Raw genomic sequence first — 16,786 nt, forward strand, 5'->3', positions numbered from 1 at the left:
TTAGCAAATAGTGTAAGCAGTGACCACCATACAAATGTTTGACCAAGGTCGGAATCGAACCCACAATCTCATGGTGAGTAGACTTCCACTCTGCCTCTAGGCCACAGTGCACACACAGGTGCAGAGACTGTTGTCTGTTAATGATCTGCACACTGTCAACATCAAGAAAGCTTGAGAGTCAAGCTTGAATGACTTAGAATGAAAATTTCTGTGAATTTCAGGCTGAGAGCAGCAGTTTCAACATGAAGCAAGTTATCAGAAGTCAACAGAGGACGACTGGGAAAATAATTCACTATAATTGTTGTTGAGGCAAGATTTGAACCAGCAACCCTCAGGTCTTCAGACCAGCAAGCTAACCACTAGGCTACAGACAGAGACAGTATATGAGGGGCAAAGAAAACCTTTTATAAGAGGATCACTGGCTTCTGCTTGAAAAAAAAAGTAAGGAAAGTGCAGAAATTAACCACAACAAGTAAGTAGAGGACACTTTTGTAAAAAATAGTGCAAGCAGTGATGACCATACAAATGGTTGACCAAGGTAGGAATTGAACCCACAATCTCATGGTCAGAAGACTTTGACTTTGCCCCCCGGTTGCTGACAGCTGGACATTGTATAATTACAGATTCAGCGCATTTAGTGTAAAACTCTACACTGGGATTCGATCACAGACTGGAGCATAGTCCTTGCTCACAGTGATAGCTGCTCTACCAGGTGAGCTATACCTATTATACCTTGACAGCTACACTGAGCTGTCAAGCCTTTCACCTCTGAGCCAGATGAAGAACGGGGCGGCAGCTTGTAGCACTAGTGCCCTCCCCTGGAGCTGTGACACATCAGCTCCAGTCTCCCTGAAACTGCCAGTTTGAGTCTGCCATTGGTTCACAGCAGTTTGAAGGCAGAAAAACTCAGAAATGCAATTTTGCACTTCCTTTTCTGCTGATATGTGCTCTAACACAAGAAAAATGCCACAGGAACATGTGAAAAGCTCAAAAAACACGATTTTCACGGGAGTGGGTCTTTATAAAAGCATCATAAATGAGCCATTAGAAGTTTGTCTACAAATCAGAATTTGAATGAAGTCTCTAGCAGAAAGTACAACATGAATGAGGCAGGAATCGAACCCATGACCTCATGATCAGTAAACCTTTACTCTGCCACTTCGCCACAGAGAGCACAGACTTAAGCATGTTGCCATTGTAATTTGATGATGTGCTGCAAATGGTGGCACTAGCAATTAATGCGTCTCTTGACGACCACCTGTAACCAATTGAGGGTGATGAAGGGGAGCAGAATTCAACATAACATAACAAGATTGCTCAGCCTGGATTCGAACTAGTGACCTTGGGGTTGGCAAGCGGACACCTTACCAACTGGACTACAGACAGAGTTGTGAATAAAAGAGGTTGAGACTTTGATGAATGTGAGATTTTTCAATGATGCTTAAAATAAGGAGAAATGAGTATAAATTAGCCACACCAAGTAAGGAGAGGACTTTTTTGTGACCTGTGACTATTTTTTGGTGAATTAAAATGATTTAAAAAGCACTTAACAGCAAGTTACAAAGTTGAGCTCCTTCTCCTGCTGCTGTGAAAAAAATGCATTGAGCTGTATGAGAGCAGAGAGCTCCCTGGCTGCATTTAAAAAATATTTTAAATTATTATCTAAGTCTCTTTGCATTTTTGACCAGAATTTTAGCCAGAAGACAAGTGTGGCTACAAAACTGGAGAAAATAATTTGTCTAGAGTTTAATTTGTGGCCATGCTGACAGTTTAGCCAGAAAAACTCTAGAATGTTTTTTTGCCTCTCTCCACTCTAGCACCACTCTAGCTCTGCTCGTTAGACGCAACACACACACATTATAAAGCTGAAAAAAATCAGAAAAAGTTAAATATTTTAAAAAGTATAAAGCGTTAAAAAGAGAAAAGTAATGCCGATAAAGTTCAAAAAAAGCTGCACGTTTTGATATATGAATTGTTGAAATAGCACAAAGTATGAAGGACTAGAAGAAGACCGTAAAAAGGCGGAAGAAAATGGCCGAACCGAATAACAATAGTGTGAATGCCTTTTGCATTCACACTAATTAAATAAAAAATGTTGTCCCGTCTCAAAAAACAGTGGCCCTGACAGCTTGATGCAGTGCAGCTAAATAAATCACCTGCAAAGTACACACCACTCAAATTGAAACTTGAATTTTGAGGTGTTGTGAATTCTTAGTGGGTGTTTATGTATTTGCAGATGTTGTGAGTTTTTGCAGATACAGGTCAAACTGATAAAGCACTTTTCTGAATTTGTACTGTCTGTGTGCCCGTGAAATGCATTGAGTTCTCAGGGCCATCGCACAAAAACTAATAAAAGAAAGAATTTGGCCTCTTTTACATGATGATAATGCAGATCTGAAGCAAAGACCAAAACGCAAGAAAAACCTCACAAGTTAAACAACTGACTAAAAACTGCAAAACATAAAGATACAGAATATACAAGGTGACTTATGATAGAAAATAAAACGAAACAAAGATAAGTGATTGGTTATATTCATATGTATGCTAATGGAGTTTTAATAATAAACATTACTATTGCTTTGTTTTCTATTACTTATGACTGTTGTACTTTGTTCATAGATGTAGGTGTTCTTTATAGTATAGATATGTAGGCTTACAGTATGTAAAAACATCTCCATAGTGATGCCTAGTGGTACTCACTGTGGAGAATATAGCAGGAAATGTATAAGTGCCATTAAAAATTAAGTATGCCGCATTCATGTTATAAAACAGCAGAATTGTATGGAAGCAACTGATACATGTGCAAAAGCATTTGCAATTTGTACAGAGGAACAAGAAATTGCTACTATGAAGTGCACAAATGGCTAAATGTTGTGAAGGTTGAACTAATAGCTATGAGAATTTCCATTCTGATCTGAGAAAAGCACCAAAGTGACTGAGAAAAACTGTAAATGAATTCCTGCAATTAAAAAATCATTAAAGTAAAGCTTCCAAGATTTTATGTTTTTATAGTATTTTTTGTGCTTTTTAATGCCATATTTGAGACTTTATAAGTTTGTCGTACAGGTTGCAACATTCTCATAGAACAATGGCAACTATCAAAGAGTAAAGAACAGCTCTGAAATGAGTCACTGCATGAGTCTTCAGTATGTTGACTGGCAAATAAACATCTCATGGCTGACATATAATGTGTTTGTCTCATCATTACACAAACAAATACACACTGTTGCATTGTACAGCTTTTACTACATGACACACACATACAGTACAGTCTGACTTTACATGGGGCAAAAACACATTCGAAGTGAGGGTGATGAAAACACTTAACGACAATGTCATAGATAGATAGATAGATAGATAGATAGATAGATAGATAGATAGATAGATAGATAGATAGATAGATAGATAGATAGATAGATAGATAGATAGATAGATAGATAGATAGATAGATAGATAGATAGATAGATAGATAGATAGATAGATAGATAGATAGATAGATAAAAAGCCGAAAAAGACATCAGAGTGTTTCAGGGAAAGTTCATTGTAGCTGGAATGTCTGAGAGAACAGAGCTGCGCAACATCACACAGTTGTCTTTCTAATCTGGGACACTTCATGCAGGTAGGCGATGAATAATTTGGTTCCCTCGATGTAGTTGTACCTGTGAGAGGGAAAAGAGACTAAACCTGTTGCCTGTTGAAATGTGTACAAGGAACTTCATGTGAGTTATCTTTACATATACTATCAATCTGCCAACACCATTATCCGCAGGGGTTGGGGTTTGACTATCATATGTGACCTGCTCTGGCGAAATGAGTCGGAAGTCGCAACATTCTATTTTTAGAGCTGATACCATGAAAAACCAACAAAAAATTATTATTTTTTTTTTTGCAGATTTCAAAGAAATAACATTTAAAACAATCTCCCAAATAAATTAGCCTACATTCTAAAACAATCTACCCCCCCACCGCCCCCCTCCCGCCCTTTCCCCTGCTGTTAGCCTGGCCTGCCCTCCCTTCCCATGAACCAGTCTGCCATCCAGTCCTCCCATTAAGCCAGCTCTCCCTGCCCCCCCCCCCCACCAGAAGCTGCCTTTATCAACTCTTTTAACATTTCAACATGTTTCCCACATTCTGTGTCACAAACTATAAATTGTTTTCTTGTCTGTAACAACATCTATTGCACGTCTGCCCGTCCTGGGTGAGGGATTCCTCCTCTGTTGCTCACCCTGAGGTTTCTCCAATTTTTCCCTGTTAAAAGGGTTTTCCATGGAGTTTTTCCTCAGCGGATGTGAGGGTCTAAGGGCAGAGGATGTTGTTGTGATGCCATGTAAAGCCCTTTGAGACAAACTGTTTGTAAAAACAGGCTATACAAATAAAATTGCCTTGCCTTGCCTTGCCACAACATTAAATCCATTTATGATAGAGACGAGCTGTAAACTGCATCTGAATCCCGGGATTCCTCGCTTCCTGAGTGTCCTTGAATGGTGCTTTTGTGACAACAAGAACGGGGTCCTAATCGCGTAGTACGGGAACAGATGCTAAATCGAGCGTAGCATCGACACTAAACCGAATGTAGCATCGACACAACGCTTGCACATGTTTTACAAAACATCAACAAAGCATTACAACTTCCGAACCGTTTATGATAGAGACGTGCTGTAGCCGCATGTGAATTATCTGCTTTCCGAGGGTCATTGAATGGTGCCTCTATAACAACAAGGGGGTGCGTATAATCACGTGGTACAGGAACAGACATCCGCTGGCCAGAGACGTTATATTGTTTTCTCTCAGGTTTTTAATCGGAAAAAGAGAGTGGAAGACCATAATTCAAATGGCCATATCTTGAAAACCATCCAATGTATGACTTTGACTAGGGTTTCATTTTAAAGCATATTTTCTCCTATTTACATTGATACCTCTCAATTTTGAAATTTGGGTCACTGTGACTCATTTTGCTGGATCAGGTCACATATGAAGGTAGTGCGGTCAAACCTGCTCATCTTCTCATTCTGGGAGTGTAGCCCGTCATCAAAGCCTCCGATGGGCATCATGATGATGCTTTTTCCTGTCACATCCACAAAGGTTCTGGCAATAGGGATGGTCCCGCCCTCTCGGATCAGATCAGGATCTGTGTTAAAAACTAGGGTCCAAAAATGACGGGTATGAAATCTCAAGTGTTTGACTGCAGAATAAAGCTGGACATTTATATATTTATATCATAACTGTCACTTAAACAATATTTCCTAAAGCATTCATTACTGGGTGCCAAAAATGTACAAAGGATTGAAAATAAAATTAACTGTAGGCTAAGGGATAAAAAACTAACTGTCTTGGCAAATATGTCTTTACAAGAAAAGTGAGAGTTAAATTGTCTTACCTCTTGCTGTGCTTTACACACAGTTTGAATGACTGAACATAATGATTTGTGTCAAACATAAATAGGAGAATAGACTGTAACGCCACAGAAACAGAACTCATGTACAAAGTACATTTACAGGGATAGTTCAACATTTGGGCAAATTGGCCCATTGCCATAATCCCTATAGTTTTAGGAGAAAATTTGTTACCTTTAATTGTCGGTGCAAGCTATTTTTAGAACGGCGGAGCAGAGCCGTGAACTGCTCAGAGCCACTCTACGGAGGCTAATGGGATTTCTTGGTTTCTTTAATCAAACTCATCAATACACAATCCAACAACTCCAAAACGCTCTGGTGGACAAGTTGTGACCTGCACATTCACCACACTATGAGATAACGGAACATTACGAGACAGAGTTGTGTTAGATGTAAATTCATGCAAAACCACTGATGCGCGTTCCCATCGGGGGCAGTTTTTCGGCAAGCAGTCTCTGCATTTCCCTCTAAAACAACTCTGTCTGGTAACGTTCTGTTATTATCTCATAGCATGGTGAATGTGCAGGTCACAACCTGTCCACCAGAGCGTTTTGGTGTTGTTGGATTGTGTATTTGATGAGTTTGATGAGGGAAACCAAGAAATCCCATTAGCCTCTATAGCGTAGCTCTGAGCAGCTCGCAACTCTGCTCCACCGTTCTAAAAATAGCTTGCCCCGACAAATAAAGGTAACAAACTTACTCCTAAAACTAAAGGGATTATGGCAATTGAAACAGACTTTTTCCTTGGTGCTGACCTTTTGGGTAGGTGTGAATACAAACTACCGGACTCTGGTGCGGACCAAACACGGGAACCGAGACCACCTCTGCAGCTGGGACTCGGTTCACTTGTTTGGTCCGGACCAGAGTCCGAAAAGAACCCTGGTGTGATATGGTGTGAATGCAGACCTAACTTTTTCAGAACCAAATGCAAAATCCAAGTGCCTTTTTGGATTCAACAGGCTTCTGTTGTTGTCAGAAAATGTGGAAATGATCAACAATGAGCCGTGGGTCAACATGGAGCACAGATTGAGACAGACTCCTTGATATTTGGTCAGTGGAAAACATTTATCAGATGCTGAAGAGGACGCACCTGTAGTCGTTATAGATGCACAGATAACTGAAGCTTGTTATCTGATTAATAACCGTTAACTGATAGGAATTAAATGCTGTGAGTGTCTGTGACTAGGCTAATGCCAATCGGCAATGCAATCATCCATCCTGAGAGGATGATTAACAATGTTTTTTTTGCTGTTATCATACACGCATGCTGCCAAATCTGTGCAGCTGTCCTGAAGGCAAAGTTCTTGTTATCAGTTAACAGTGTGCATCCCTAGTAGCCATCTTGCACATCTGTGTCCTTGACTATGTACAATCAGGAGGTTGTCCAAGTGACCAATAAGCACAGGACAGGTACAACTAAAAGGGCAGCAAAAAACGCATTCATGACCTCCATTGTGTACTTTTCGTGGAAGATTCCGCCGATAATTTTTATCCAATGATTGAGCGACTGTGGGACACACATGCTTTTGTTTACAAAGTTGGTCTGCTTGTAAAAAAAAAAAAAAAAGCAAAGTGGTCTGTACCGAAGCAAGTGAACTATCGGACTTTCCTGGTGTGAATACGCCCTCACAGTGTGGAACTAGAACTTTATACTAGTACTACTCATCTGGCAGACACATTTGTCCAGAGAAAGTAACAAGTGAGACATCACTAAAGTTTCAAGTGTAAATAACGTGTATAGTATCTATTTATTTAGGTTAGGGTTAGTTTTATAGTTTGCTTCAGCTATACTATCTGTACAAAAGATTTTGATGCAATGTTGGGTGCTTTACGTAGGATGAGAGCTGTTGTCAGTACCTCGTTTGACAGCAGCCTTCCCCGCCTCATAAAGAGAATGCTTAGTGTCAGCCAGCCAGGGCTTTGCCCCAATCACCATCGTGACCTTCAGTCTGTTAGGGCTCTTCCTCTTGGCAAACACTGAGTGAAGGTAGTCTGTCACCTGGAGAATCATAACAAGAGGATAGAGAGCAGTTGTGGTCTGTGTGAGTTAACAATTAGCTAAAAAAAAAAACATTCCATCTTACCTGTTTCTTGACCATTGCAGGATTCATGTTGGGAACTTGTCTGATGGAGAACTTTGCAGTGACCTTAGCAGGAATCACAGTTTTTGTGCCAGGGTCAGAGAAGGCTCCCTCAATGCCATGGATGGAGACGGTGGGGTAACGCCACATGTGAGCCAACACATCCACCTGCAGAAATCACATGATGAAAAATCACATCTCATCATCATTATATTAAACTTGATCATTTAAAGATTACTCCCTCACCTTGTTGCTGTACATGAGTTGGTTGACACCAATCTTGTTCTTGTAGTGGTCGATGTCAAACTGGATGTCCTGGTACATCTTCCATTCTTCATCAGAGAGAGGGGCCACTGCATCCCTGATCCCAGGAATCAGGATCTTCCCACTGGGGCTGATCAGTGTGTCTGAGGAATACCAGCAGAATGGCCACCAATGTTTCTTTAACACTTAAATAGCATTAGCATCCATGGTCTATTGGTCTACTCTGCTCACACTTCAGAGGGGAAGACCTCAATCTTGATCTTGCATACTCACTAATTACTGCACAGCTCTTGGATCTGATCTACAAAAATACAACCTACTGAGTGTTTTATGCTATAAAAAAACTAAAAGAAAACTAGAAAGCAGAGAAAATGTGCCACCCAGTAAAAGGTAAGCAGTCACCATGGCAACCTCTGCGGGCAGGCTGCCACACAGGTGTATTCAATCAGATCATTAGCACATGGGGGAGTTTTGTGGTGATCAACTATTGTACTTTCTAAGTCCAATGCACATGTAGTGGAGGCTGGTCCATAGAGTCAGAGGAGGTTGGCCCTCCTCTATTTTTGAAATGCCAGAGGAAGATCAACATATTTTTTAGAAAGAGTAACTGGTTGAAATGAACCATTACCAAATCATTTGTATAATATTTTTTAATCTCTTTTATGGAAGAAAATCCACTAAATCCACTTAAAACGATTCAACAGCGACAGCTACAGGTGGAGGAGACAGAGCAGTCTGTGTGAAGAGTGGGGAGCACTCTGTGGTGAAGTGGCAGAGAACAGGTTTAGTGATCATGAGGTCATGGGTTTGATTCCCATGTTGACAGAGATGGCAAAACCGGCCGTAGCTCCCGTGGCCCATTCAAAATTTCCCAGAGGAGATTTTCTAGTTTTATATTCTATATTTTTAAAACTTGTATAACACAAGACAGATTTTAGTTTTACATTACTGTAAGTTAGCGTCTGTTGTACAAAACCGTGACCCCATAACCGAGGTACATACCGAACCGTGACTTGTGTGTACTGTTACACTCCTAAGGCCAAAACAGTCAGAACCTATACTGTATGGACAAGACCATCTTATGTTGGCCTTCCAGGTATAATGGCAAAGTAGATGCCAAAGTTAAATATGGTAAATATGGTAAATATGGTTAAATATGGCTAGATAATAGTCAAATATAATGTTTGTTCCCTGAGCACCATGCATGTTAATGACAATGTGTATTAGATACTACACATTTAAAAATACACTCACCAAGAATGCCAATGAGGTCAGTCATTGGTTCAATCACGGTACCACCATACACTCCAGAGTGTAAATCCTGTCTTGGTCCTTCAACCTGCAGACACACCAAAGGAAAACGTCGCCACAAAGCAGCAAAGCGGTACACAGGTGCAGTGTGTGTGTGTGTGTGTGTGTGTGAACTATGGATTAGGCACAGTATCTTACCTCAGCAAAGAAGTAGCAGTTGCCTCTGGTGCCGTAGGTGAGGGCAGGTCGTGTGCTGAGCCAGCCACAGTCTGAGATGATTATATAATCCACATCAGAGAAGAATGTGTCTCTTTGGGCCAGGATCATGGCATCAAGGCCATTAGAGCCTGTCTCCTCCATGCCCTCAATTACAAACTTCACATTCACTGGCAGCTCCTGGTGGACCAAAATAGCAATTTGACATGTTTGGCTGTATGTGACACTAGCAATAAGCAGTTTGGATGGAGAATCTGATCTAAAAACTTTGTTTGTATGGAAGATAAGCACCTATTTTTAAATTCCAGTGGTGTTTCAACAGCCTTTACAGATTGTATGATCATGAGTCTTTTATCTTTGTCTGAAATTAGTCTTATCAACAGCTACGCATACAGTATCTGGAACATGTGTTTTGATGTGAATGCTCAGCTGATCTATTTTCTCACAGTGAGGATAGCAAGAAACAGAATGCTGCAGTGACTTTACAGTAATAGCACTGACACTGCAAGTTGGTTTTACCGAAGTTAGTTTCACTGAAGCTTGTTTCCTGCCTCCTTTCTCACTTTCCTAAAACAAACTTACTGACATAAACAGTAGTATGCAGTATGCAGTAATCTTCTGGCCCTATCTTGCCTCATTATCTGTATCTGCTTTTTTATATTTCAAGACAAAGATAATGCAAATATGACTCTCATCTGTCTATGGTCTCATCTGAGGTTACAGTGCCTCTGCAGCTCCCAGTCACATTTGATTATGTTGATCAGCATGAAGAAGAACTATTCAATATTGTGGTGTTGTGGACTTTATCTCACCATACTGAGGGTCTGGTAAGCCTCCACTGCGTGGATCCAAGCTAAAACTGGGGCCTTGTTATCTGATGCTCCTCTTCCATATAGGTTACCTGAAGGCAACACACCAATCATTACTCATTTATGCTTTATAGATGCAACAGCTGTCTGAGATTTAATAAATAACTGCTGCATGACTCCTGCTTAGAATTCCAGCCCAACAGCGTTAGATAAATCAACTTGTATTCATTATTACATTCAAGTATGTAACAATGTAGGTATGTTAATCTGAATGTATTTAGAAACAATGGTTAAATAAATATCGGTCTTCTTAAATATATGGCTTAACTTGATCCATGGGCTGTGTATTGTCCATCATTGTAAACCCCTGTAGCTCATGACATGGCCTTGAATCAAGAGCTCTCAGACTTGGAATCTCATCACTGGGACCAGGTTGGACACTGACTTAAATGGTTTGCCCTTACCAAATACTTTCTTCTCCTTTTTTTGGAACATGTTCTTATTTATTTATTTTTTTTAACTAGCATTAATCTCAGACATTTAACAAAAATATTTTTTTCTTATTTTCTCTCCCCAATCTCCGCACTGCCAATACAAGACAACATCATTTGAATAAATAAAATCAGTGTGTGCAATGATCACATGGTTCACTGACATAGATCCAAGAGACTCTGACTCAACTATAATGAATTTGATTGGAAAACCTTAAGCTGAATCGAGCCAAGACGAGTACAAGAGGTTGACCCATTTAGTCTACATTATGCCCCATCCCAGGTTTCATCTTAGATATCTATTCCAAGTTATTCTGCTCAGTTTGCTCTGATTTTATCGAGTGGCACTTTTTTGTAAGTTTGCTGCCCAATAATAATACATCAGATTGGGCAGAGCCAACACCCTCTCTGTTTTATACCTCTGGAGGAGCAACTTATGAATCCTGGGATATTTGTTATTGTTTAAAAATAAGACATCAATTTATCAACAAGTCTACACAATACTACAGATAAAACATTCAATCAGACAATCAGTGACACTCTCATTAACTCTTATATTGACTGAGATCAACTAACATTCTTACTGAGGAAGCATTCACATCTGAGCATCCAAAACTTTTTTAGTTCTTCTCAAGTAGCTTCAGGATTTAAAAAAAAAAATCACTAAATATGTGTGAGCTTGTCCCTGCTCTTACTGACTGTGATGTTTGTGGCTGCATTCCATTATTCCCATAAGTGACTGAGCAGTTAAAAGAGGATTACCGTTGATGTCAGTCAGGTTGTAGGGATCTGTTGCCCAGCCATCCTCTTTCTTCGCTGGTTGGACATCCACATGGCCATAGACGCACACTGTGTGCTTGTTGGAGTCGTTGCCAAACTGAGCCGTCACCACTTTAGGCAATCCTAACATCTGGCCATTGGGCAGCTGTGCATGTCAAAGGAGAGTTAATATCAGCTTAACCTGTTGTACTGCGACATAGAAGTTAGTCTATTTCTCACCATTTGAACAGTGCTCAATAGAACAGTAAAGTCTATCATCTTAACAGTGTGGGGGGCCAACCTTCTGACATCCCCACCAGTCTGGCATAGGCCTCTAATTGTCTAAATGGCAACACTTAATTTTCTATCAAATTTCCCGTCATTCCGACAATTCTTGCCTCCTATGGTCCAAATGACGGTATTTCTTTCTTTTTTTAAACATCCTGCCTTTCCGACAATTCCATAGCGTGTTTTTTCCCAAAAAGATTTTGCACTCGTTGGGTTTACGCAATGATGAAAGGAGTTGGTTAAGTTTAGTAAAAAGACCAGGTAGAGGCTAGACAGGCCATATAGACAGAGTCCAGAAGTAGAGATTCCAGATAAGTAGGAGGGAGTGACATGTTGAGTAACGCACATTTCCTTATATTGTAAGCCTTGTTGGAATGGTGGGACGATGGCATGTCGGAATAGCGGTATGTTGGAAATGTGGTAGTCTAAATGGTGGTATGTCGGAGTGGTAGGATGTCGGAATGGTGGGATGTTGGCATGACAGCATCTAACCAACAGTGTGGGTTTAGCGGTTACACCCCGCCTTTCCGAAAACAGACTTCCATTCTTCGTAATAGCGGGGTTTCCTATTTTTTCTAAAGACCTCACTATTCCAAAAGGCTATTGGGGAAAATCCTCCATTCCATTCCTCCATCCAGGTTTTTTCCGACCAGTTGATGAACTGAAAAAGAATTATAACGTACACATTTGACGAGAGGAACTAAGCAGGATTATTCCCGTGGCTATGCTAAATTTTTACCTTAATTAAAAAGCTCCGGAGTAATTGTGATCGTTAACTACATGACTTGTGACTGGTTACTAGTGAGAACGGAGGCTCTCTGTCTTCACCTGGCGTCTCATGGCTGAAAACCAAACTTGCAACATCAGTGTAGTACTTGGTTGCTGCCCCGGTGTCCCAGCTCTCGTCTCTGTGGCACCGCGACACAAACGCGCTGCGCAACCTGTAATCTCTTGTTTATGGCGGTTACGTCATCCACTGCTCCATGTATTGATTTTTCACCGGCCTCGTTGCAAACAGAGGAAAAAGCGACCAGACTGGCATAGTTCCTCTTCTGTTCATGTCCCTGTGAACACTCAATGGAAGCGTGCCTATGTTCCCTCAGTCCTGCCCTATGTTCCCTAATTTCTAAGGCTTTTTTTCATTCCAAAATTAGGCCCTATGTTCCCACATTTCCTTTATCATCAATTTGCATCAGATTTTATCCCAATTTCTCCCAATTTGGTAGTCAATTACACCCAACCTATTATCCAGTAGCAGTTGACTACAGATGTAATGTAGCTTTTAGCTAAATCTGGGAACATAGGGCCCTGGTTACATAGGGCTGACCCCTTCCAACACCGCTACTCCTTATACGAAATTAAACTCACCTCCATGAGTTAGTGCAATTTAGACAACAAACTTCTACAGTAATACAAATAGTGTTAGTAGTAGTAAACAAAGCATTAGAAAGTTTGTACAGTAAGTACACCAGGAATTCCGGACATTATTAGTGGGGTAATTTAAGATAGTTGCTTGGTAACATTATGACATGAATGACAGAAGAATACATGATATCTCAAAACATACATCAAGTATAAAAAGTATAAAAACAGAGTACAAAAAAGCTCAGAACATAGCCAAAGCAACACTCATCTCGGTGCACCTTAGTCTACCAAATTGGCTGCATGCCGTGTTGCGCCGGACGTAATTAGCACTGTGCAGGCAGCGCCACACTGTGCAACTGTGCACCTCGCTTGCGCCTGGTAAGAAATTAGAGCCCCATATGTTTAATGAGTGTGGGAAGCTGCTTTGAAGTGTTCTGGTAACTAATGAGGGGGCAGAGTTAGTTCATGACTGCTTCTCTGCAGTTTTGTAGTCAGCAACTCTTTTGCTGCTGTAACCCTCCCTGATGAGCAGGCTCTGTTTCACATAGCAACAAATTATAGTGATAATTAAAGTTGCTTCTTAGCAGCCACTATTGGACAAATTTGGGCAATTCTGAGTAGAGACAAAATAGGCAGACAACAGGAACATGGGCATTGCAATGCATATTGACAGCATGGAATGATGATGAGTGTTTTGATTCATAAGAGAAAAACAAATGTTCTTACATTGACTCCAATTGTTTAGAGCAGAATTCAAATGTTTTCTAAAAAAATCAGTTTTTGAGATACAATTCTGATATTTGCCAGACTTCATTAACCATAAATCCAACATATTCTCCATTTCCTTCAGGAAAATTGAAAATGTATTTAGCAAGAATTGGCTTTTATATGTTTACAGTCAAACGTTTTCATGCACTGTAGGCTCAATTGTTCAAATATCAAAAATCCAGGTGTTAACTTTGTGGCAGTCTGAAGATGCAGTGTAGCAAATTTGGTGTCAATTGAGCAAACATTTTGGAACAAGAAAGGTGTAATAGTTTTTACAGTTTTAAAAAATATAAACTGACTTCATAATTTGTACTGAGTTCAAGTTTCTAAAGTATTGGGGCTACATTTTGGTGAAAGTTGCAAAACTGTAGCACATAAGGTTGGTGTGGTAGGAATTTTCAAACTTAAATGCCTGCCCCCCCTCCCCCGAGGAATATTGACATGTCCTTGGAGTTGCGTATATCTGGCTTTGTGCAAAGTTTGGTGATTTTTCGTCTATGGGAAGTGGGATTACCTAAGAAGAGGAAGAAGAAGAAGAATGCTGCAGAAAACAATAGGCAGTTTACGCTGCCTGGCCCCTAATTACAGCGTCTAATATAAACATTATTAATGAAAGAGGGACAACCCTGTTACTGACTTCCTGTTCTCCGATGTCCACCAACTCCACCATGCCACCCATCAGCCTCAACTTCTGAGCTGCCTTCTCCATCATGTGGTGCAGGTCTGGTCTCTTCAGGACATTACTGGAGTCACTCTCGATAGCAACCCAATCCCGCAGAGCCTGAAATACGCATACATATTCAAAGCATCATCTTTCATATTCTGTAGGATACAAACTACATATATATATATATATATATATATATACTATATATATATATCAACACAAAGCTCCAGCATGCAGCAGTTCTGTATTCTATGTGTGTGTGTGTGTGTGTGTGTGTGTATTGTATATATATATATACACACTATATTGAGGAATCTCAGGTGATAAAATAAGAAATGAGGTTGGTTGTTCTCTTCTACCCATATAATCAAAATGACACTGTTTACACTCATCCATAAACTCAAAGCTGTTAAGCCAACGTGCAATAATCACTTCATCATGTACATATTCACTCATTCTGTTCTGCACACTTCATGTCTGTGCAATGTGCAGAATGTGATTCATTCGTTAAACTATTTATTTATTCAGTTGTATACATATGCTTTTAAACTTCTGTTGTGTTTTTAACAGAACTAATGCTCGTACTTTCATTATGGTTTTGTGTTAAATGTCAAATAAAGGACACTGGCTTGAGCTTGAGATCTTTCTGGGTGGAGTTTGCATGTTCTCCATGTGTCTAGGTGGGTTCTCTATATGATTTTCAGCTCTTCCCACAGTCCAAAGATGTTTGTCTAATATTATCCATCCGATAATATTAACATTGTACACAATAACACAAATAGTTTATCCTTCAAAACAAACATGGCAGAAAAAACAATTTTCACTTGACATGTTATTTAATTACACTATATGATGCACTACAATAATAAAAAATAACTGCATTATTTTGGACAGTAATACATAATTACTCAGGAACTCATGTACTGTTATTTCTCTCCAGTTAATTTAAAGTAATACAAGTGTGTTGTAAACAGCAGTGGGTGTTGAATAAAACAAATATTCATGGAGTAGCTGCAACATTCCTATTCCAATGAGCCAATCATGACTTTAGTATCTGACATGTTTAATTACCATGTGCAGTGGGTTATTTTGAATAATTTGTTTTATAGGTCTAAACAACAATTGACAATTATTTTGACAGTCATTGAGGTATAAATTACAATTGTAATGGAAATGTATGGATTATTTTTTGTATTCTCCTTTTAGTGCAAATAATGATAATAACAAATGAACAATAATAATGATTGAGATTATGATCTGATAACTGCTGATCCCTTTTATTTTGGAGAGGTTTGTAGGCTGGGCCGTCTCTGTAGCGCCACACTTCATTTATGATGGTATATTGTAAGTAACACATTTTATCATTATGACAAATTTGACATTTTGTGATTTTTGATTAATTGTTCAGGGCTTGTTTCATAAATCACAATGATGGATGATATCTGTGCAATCAGTGTAACTTCTCCATGGAGTCTGTTTCGGTGGAGTGCTTCAATTCACAGTGTCACAACACTTAAAAGTGTAGGTAAAACAAGAAGAGTGTACCTCTACATATTCCTCCTGATGGCTGTCGACGTACTGCGACAGCTCCGAATATTGGAAAGCATGGGCAGCAGAGATGACCAGCAGGATGGAGGGCAGGACTGAAGCATTCATCTGTTGGCACAGTCAGACAGCTGTGAGAGGCTTTACTCCACTACTGTTAACACACACAGGGCTGTAGACCAGTTTCTGATATTAAATGTTATTCATATTAAGTCATTCTTTTTTTAAATTATTAAATGTTTTGTGTCAGTTTTCTGTTAATTTAATCTCCCTACATAATCAACAAATTAGAAACACAACTATTATAGACAGTACTGATTTGTTCAATGATTAGTCTACAAAAGAAATAGCACAGCTTTCCTCAGCCTAAAATGTATTTTTTTATTGGACAGTGTACAATTTACAATTATATGACAAAGAAAAGCAGAAAATCTTAATTTCAGCCACTAAAAAAATTAATGATTATCCAGTGATTATCAGTGTAGTTTCTTGTTGTCTTTCTTTTGCTGAGCTAATTTTGCATAAAATGCGTTTTAAAGTTCTCCTCAAATAGTGGAAAATATTATAATTTTGTCATAAAGTCAAATTTAAGAATATACAACTAACACAGCTTATAAAAATATCTATCAACAGAATGTAAACTCCTTCTCACGTTCAAAGAACACAAATCAAATCATAGTCCAGTGGCTGGCCTTTTGTCTTACCTTTTATCTGCAGATGTGTGTGACAGTCTCCTCAGGCAGGCAGACTGTGGCCCTGTGCTCTTGCCTGAACATTTATATAGCCTCCCTTTATATCACACTCCTACTGAGCCCAGGGGTCACACAGTCAAACATTTCCGAACACAGTGCCAAGACAGCTGACAAATTAATTTTTTCTTGCTGACAGC

General features: G+C 39.6%; 1 protein-coding gene across 1 annotated transcript; it reads right to left on the minus strand.

Moving 5' to 3' along the window:
- Positions 1-3,114: 3,114 nt before the first annotated feature.
- Positions 3,115-16,069, minus strand: LOC146960405 (cytosolic non-specific dipeptidase-like). The gene is made up of 11 exons (XM_085772397.1): positions 15,898-16,069; positions 14,323-14,466; positions 11,268-11,430; positions 10,018-10,106; positions 9,188-9,385; positions 8,993-9,077; positions 7,721-7,881; positions 7,478-7,642; positions 7,251-7,392; positions 4,993-5,140; positions 3,115-3,659 (listed from the first exon to the last, which is right to left on the minus strand). Exons 1-11 carry the CDS (start codon positions 16,006-16,008, stop codon positions 3,581-3,583), a joined length of 1,485 nt encoding a protein of 494 aa, XP_085628523.1. The 5' UTR covers positions 16,009-16,069; the 3' UTR covers positions 3,115-3,580.
- Between the last annotated feature and the right edge of the window lie 717 nt (positions 16,070-16,786).

This window comes from Trachurus japonicus, unplaced genomic scaffold (genome assembly GCF_045865225.1).
Source record: "Trachurus japonicus isolate A0001 unplaced genomic scaffold, Traja_1.0 AP030411.1".
Taxonomy (NCBI): Eukaryota; Metazoa; Chordata; class Actinopteri; order Carangiformes; family Carangidae; genus Trachurus; species Trachurus japonicus.